The sequence below is a fragment of the Nerophis lumbriciformis genome, linkage group LG19, assembly GCF_033978685.3.
Source record: "Nerophis lumbriciformis linkage group LG19, RoL_Nlum_v2.1, whole genome shotgun sequence".
In the NCBI taxonomy this organism is placed as follows: domain Eukaryota; kingdom Metazoa; phylum Chordata; class Actinopteri; order Syngnathiformes; family Syngnathidae; genus Nerophis; species Nerophis lumbriciformis.
The window spans coordinates 35,011,113-35,017,382 of NC_084566.2; the positions used below are offsets into that span (position 1 = coordinate 35,011,113).

General features: G+C 41.1%; 1 protein-coding gene across 1 annotated transcript; it reads right to left on the reverse strand.

The window, feature by feature from the left end:
• Positions 1-790: 790 nt before the first annotated feature.
• LOC133618961 (uncharacterized) lies at positions 791-1,528 on the reverse strand. The gene has a single exon (XM_061979821.1). The coding sequence runs from the start codon at positions 1,526-1,528 to the stop codon at positions 791-793; it is 738 nt and encodes a 245-aa protein (XP_061835805.1).
• Positions 1,529-6,270: the final 4,742 nt, after the last annotated feature.

Below are 6,270 nucleotides of genomic sequence, written 5' to 3' on the forward strand. Positions count from 1 at the left end.
GCGAGCAGAGAACATAGTGAGTTCAGATAGCATAAGAACAAGTATATACATTAGAAATACATTTGATTATTTACAATCCGGGGAGGTGGGATGTGGAGAGGGGAGGGTGTTAGTCAAGGGTTGAAGTTGCCTGGAGGTGTTCTTTTAGTGCGGTTTTGAAGGACCTACACACTTGCCTAGGGAGGCGTTCGGGTGGCATCCTGACCAGATGCCCGAACCACCTCATCTGGCTCCTCTCCATGTGGAGGAGCAGCGGCTTTACTCTGAGCTCCCCCCGGATGGCAGAGCTTCTCACCCTATCTCTAAGGGAGAGCCCCGCCACCCGGCGGAAGAAACTTGTGATCTTGTCCTTTCGGTCATAACCCAAAGCTCATGACCATATAGATCGACCGGTAAATTGAGAGCTTTGCCTTCCGGCTCAGCTCCTTCTTCACCACAACGGATCGATACAGCGTCCGCATTACCGAAGACGCCGCACCGATCCGCCTGTCGATCTCACAATCCACTCTTCCCTCACTCGTGAACAAGACTCCGAGATACTCGAACTCCTCCACTTGGGGCGAGATCTTCTCCCCAACTTGGAGATGGCACTCCATCCTTTCCCGGGCGAGAACCATGGACTCGGACTTGGAGGTGCTGATTCTCAAACCAGTCGCTTCACACTCGGCTGTTTTTAATACATTTCTTTGAAAATCTTTAGTCATTTTAATGACGAACACAAATCAGACTGAATTAGAAGGTAATTTACTTACATCTCCATACATGTATGAATAAGAGCAATGTGCAGTAATCAGTTCTGAATCCCTTGAATTGTATCATGCATGAAAGACTTCTTGTCATAATGATAGCCCATCCCATAAAAATCCACAGCCGTCTTTTGGTCATTGGTAACGGACTTGGACTCAAACGCATTGGCTGGAAGCTTTTGTGTTGAGCTGATGGACATGTCTGTCTGAATGGCTTTTTGGACGGTCGGTTTCTGTCCTGTTTTGAGAGCGATGGCGGGCAGGGCCTTGTGCTCCCGCTGGGTCTTCTTGTCCTCCCACAGTTTCAACAGACGCCGCTGGTTGTTGGTCATGTCTTTGAGGTTGCGCTGCAGCGACTGCACCTGCTCCTCCAGAAGCGTCTTGGAGGTGACCGCGTTGGCCAACTCGGACGTCAGCTCGTCAACGGTCAGGCTGAGCTTCGCGGTCTTTTCCACCAGGGAGCCGCACTCTCGCTCCTTGTCGCGCAAGTCGTCGATGATGTCCTTGGTAGTCTTGCCGTGGAACCCGGGGCTGCACTCCAGGCCGAGCTCCGTGCGAAGAGCCTTCGTTTGCTTCCTCAGCTCCTTGTGGTCTACGGTCAAGGTCTTCAGTTTCTGCTTGAGGGCCTCGGTGGAGCGCGTCCTGGACTCGTATTGCCTCAGCTTCTCCCTGAGGACGCTTTCCCTGTGCACGGCATCGTCCCGTTCCTTCCTGCACTTCTCCAACAGCTTTAAGGTCTCGAATTTACACGTTCGGTCGCCTCTGCCATTCGAAGACGCCATCCCAGCGATTACAGTTCACAGCACAGAAACAAACCCAACCTCATAAAGTCATTTTCGGCTCTGTATTAGTTCATCCTTGAGCATTGTGCAGCCAATTCCCCCAACGGCGAGGCGAGCCTGATACTGATGCAGGGGACATTCCTCCCACAGGGTTTTCTGCCAGTGTAACTCAAAGCTGGGGCTAGAATGACCATTAATTAGGGCACCAGCTTTGACACAGTTTCAACACTGCAAAAAGTCAGTGTCCAAAAAAACAAGAAAAAAAAATACAAAAATGAGGGGTATTTTATTTGAACTAAGCAAAATTATCTGCCAATAGAACAAGAAAATTTGGCTTGTCAAGACTTTCCAAAACAAGTAAAATTAACCCGAAAATACTTTAAAATAAGTATATTCTCACTAATAACAAGTGCACTTTTCTTGGTAGAAAAAAAAAGACCTTTTTGCTCAATATGTTGAAAAATATTCTTAAATGAAGTAAATGCTAGTGCCATTATCTTGACATAATGATATGCACTCGGCATTACATTTCTTGAAACCAGCAAACTTATACTAAAAAACAATTTATTGTTCTTAATGGAAAGGCAACAAGGCAACCGCTTGTTACTCTCGTGGTCTCCTAGCCGCTCAGGCAAATCATATGCTCTAAAAATGCATTTTTCCATCGACAACATGACATAATCGCGCCAAGTGCGTGCTCTTTCAGTCAATTACCGTAATTTCTGGACTATAAGCCGCTACTTTTTTCCCTCGTTCTGGTCCCTGCGGCTTATACAACGGTGCGGCTTTTCTACGGCTTACGGTAACCAGGGGCGCGCACTACCGAGGATGCGCGAGACCGAGGCAGACATCTGGCGCCAGGTAAGAGAGAGAGCAAAACAAAGAGTAGGAGAGCGTCAGCGACAGTTTGCGCGAAGGAAGTGTTCATGCAAACACCCTCAATATGGAAAACAAACGGAGAAGTGCATATGATTATGATGAAGAGGACGACGTAACGGCTGACGAAGCCGAAGCCGTCGATTCCACTGACGAAGAGGAAGGTTTTGAGAGCGAGAACAAAGGAGAGAGAGTGGCTGACGACGCCATTTTGGACCTGTTCTTCTCCGACACCGACGAAGAGGATTTCGGTGGTTTTAGTACGCAGGAGGAAGACGATGACACAATGATTAAAGACTGACTTTTTATATACCGGTAGTAGGCTGGTTATTTTGATAACGTAAACGGCCGCGGGACTGCACTTTTACTGCCGTGTTACAGGCGAGCACTTTGTATTACTTTGCACCGTTGTATTATTTGTACTCTGCACGAATGCTGTTCGCCATGTCAAAGATGTGAAAGTTTGATTGATCCCGACAATCCCCTCCGTGGTAGCAGGAACCCCTATATACTACAGTAATTACACATCAAAACGCCTGCGGCTTATAGTCGGGTGCGGCTTATATATGGAGCAATCTGTATTTTCCCCTAAATTTAGCTGGTGCGGCTTATAGTCAGGTGCGCCTTATAGTCCGGAAATTACGGTAGTGTGCATATATAAAGCCCGGCCCCCGGCCAAAATGTTTTTAATTGTAATTTGGAGGAATTTATCTGAATGTGCATGAACTATTTCTGTTCAAAATTGTTAGAAATGTCAAATGTTAAATGTTTAAATATTAACTGTCAGTTTACTGTACTGTGCCAACTGTACTACTATATGAGTACGTATTTTCTATTGTTTCATTGAAAATAAAACAGCAAAGTCCATTTGACACAATTGTGTCAAAGTCATGATTTTTTTTGTTCATGCTTGAAATAAGAAATGATTACTTTAAAAAAGTAGTTTTATACTTGTGAGTGTTGATGACACAGCTTTGCAATAGTTGATATTCTAGTTTCAAGCATGTTTTACTCAATATAGGTCATCAAATCTCAGCTACAAGCTGTAATATCTTACTGAGATCATTTAGGACCAAAACACTTAAAACAAGTAAAACACTAACATAAAATCTGCTTAGTGAGAAGAATTATCTTATCAGACAGAAAATAAGCAAATATCACCCTTATTTGAGATATTTCATCTTACTTAGATTTCAGTTTTTGCAGTGAAGTGACAGAATTTATTTTTCTTATTTTGTTAATTCATCTAAAAAGTAATTTACAAAAATAGTTAATATCCACTACCCACACAGGAAGATGCAAATAGCGACACGTCAAACCGTCGTCAGGCAGCAAGGTGGTTTGAGATGGAAGAGCTGCCAAATGTCACTTTCATAGCTGGACGCTTTGACGAGTTTGGAACTATTTTAGTTACAAGCACCGGCTGCCTAAATATTTAAAAACGTCACGTGCTGAAATGTGCTGGCAGGCTTTGATGCGGTTAGCTGCTGATTAAAAGAAAGAGTCGTGTTGCCTGCACCAGTGGGATTTTAAAGTGTTTTATTCGAGTTAGAATTGTGTATATTTGCTGAAATAACAATTCATCTACCGTATTTTTCGGAGTATAAGTCGCTCCGGAGTATAAGTCGTACTGGCCGAACATGCACAATAAAGAAGGAAAAAAACATATATAAGTCGCACTGGAGTATAAGTCGCATTTTTGGGGGAAATGTATTTCATAAAAGCCAACACCAAGAATAGACATTTGAAAGGCAATTTAAAATAAATAAAGAATAGTGAACAACAGGCTGAATAAGTGTACGTTATATGAGTCATAAATAACCAACTGGTATGTCAACGTAACATATTATGGTATAAGAGTCATTCAAATAACTATAACATATAGAACATGCTATACGTTTACCAAACAATCTGTCACTCCTAATCGCTAAATCCCATGAAATCTTATACGTCTAGTCTCTTATGTGAATGAGATAAATAATATTATTTGATATTTTACGCTAATGTGTTAATCATTTCACACATAAGTCGCTCCTGAGAATAAGTCGCACCCCCGGCCAAACTATGAAAAAAAATGCGACTTATAGTCCGAAAAATACGGTACTAGAAAATGTGTACGTTAATTTGCACACAAGTAATTATTAATCCGTAAATAATGTGTTGTTGAGTGTCGGTGCTGTCTAGAGCTCGGCAGAGTAACCATGTAATACTATTCCATATCAGTAGGTGGCAGCAGGTAGCTAATCGCTTTGTAGATGTCGGAAACACGTCGTGTCGTGATCACAATATGCAGACGACAGCGGAAAGCAGAGTGCAGGTAAAAAGGTATCTTATGCTTAAACCAAAAATAAACAAAAGGCGAGTGCCGCTAAGAAAAGGCATTGAAGCTTAGGGATTGGCTATGCAAAACGACACTAAAACTGAACTGGCTGCAAAGTAAACAAAACACAAAAATGCTGGACGACAGCAAAGACTTACAGCGTGTGGAGCAGCAGACGGCGTCCACAAAGTACACCCGAACATGACATGACAATCAACAATGTCCCTACAATTTAAAATAGTCTGGATAGCGAAAACAAAGCAGGTGAGGGGAATAGCGCTCAAAGGAAGACATGAAACTGCGACAGGAAAATACCAACAAAACAGGAAATAACACCAAAATAGAAGCGCAAGGCAAGGACTAAAATACTACACACAGGAAAACAGCAAAAAACTCAAAATGAGTCAGGGTGTGATGTGACAGGTGGTGACAGTTCACCTACTTTGAGACAAGAGCTAGTGTGATGCCTGCTTGGTTATGCTTTAAAGTCATATCCAACAATTGCGACAACGACTTTTTATTGTCTATATCGGCTGCTGACTTTCGTTTTTTATTGATTTCTGCTGGTGGTGTGCCTCAGGATTTTTTCAATGAAAAAAATGTGCTTTGGCTCAAAAAAGGTTGAAAAACACTGCGTTAAGCATTCTGTGTGCTTAATAATTTATGTTTAAAAGCAAGGAATACACATTTTTTTGTTGCAAGAGTTTAAATGTCCATTAATCAGTTCCCTGAATATCACCAATTTATTTATTTATTTTTAATCAACACAAAATAATTAAACATGCACAGAGGAGCATAAGAGCCACACTGGGAGAAAAAGGAAGTGTTTATTGCATGGCAATAAATGAACTGAATAGAAGACTAATGCTGTAATGTTACATGAAAAATCACACATACAGCGTCACCTCGTGTTTTGAGATAAGAGCTGTCTCTTGTTACGCTTTAAGTTGCAAGCATACCAAACATCCGTTTTTTACTCACGAGCAATAGCGTATTGCTAGAAATCGACGTAACTTTGCTTTCCAACTATTGGAATGAAGAAAGTGAGTGTGAAAGATAGTGCTGAGAAGCAGCAACATTGATTTGAGATACAAGTGTTTTGATTTAAGAGCTCAGTCACTGAACCAATTAAGGGTATGTTAAGGTACTACTGTACCGTCCCTATCGGGGTCGCGTGGGGGTGCCGGAGGCTATCTCAGCAAAATTTTACCTTGAAATTTTATTTTTACCTTGAAAAAATGTATTTACCTTGAAAATCATTTTTTACCTTGAAAATCATTTTTAGCCTTGAAAAAAAAATTTTACCTTCAAAAATTTTTTATACCTTAAAAAAATTTTTTACCTAGAAAATCATTTTTTACCTTGAAAATCATTTTTAACCTTGAAAAAAAAAATTTACCTTGAAAATTTTTTTTTACCTTGAAAATAATTGTTTGCCTTGAAAATCATTTTTTACCTTGAAAATCATTTTTAACCTTGAAAAAAAAAATTTACCTTGAAAATTTTTTTTTACCTTGAAAATAATTGTTTGCCTTGAAAATCATTT

Coding starts and splice junctions, on each gene's coding strand:
- LOC133618961 (XM_061979821.1), bottom strand. CDS start 1,528: ATGGCGTCTTCGAATGGCAGAGGCGACCGAACGTGTAAATTCGAGACC.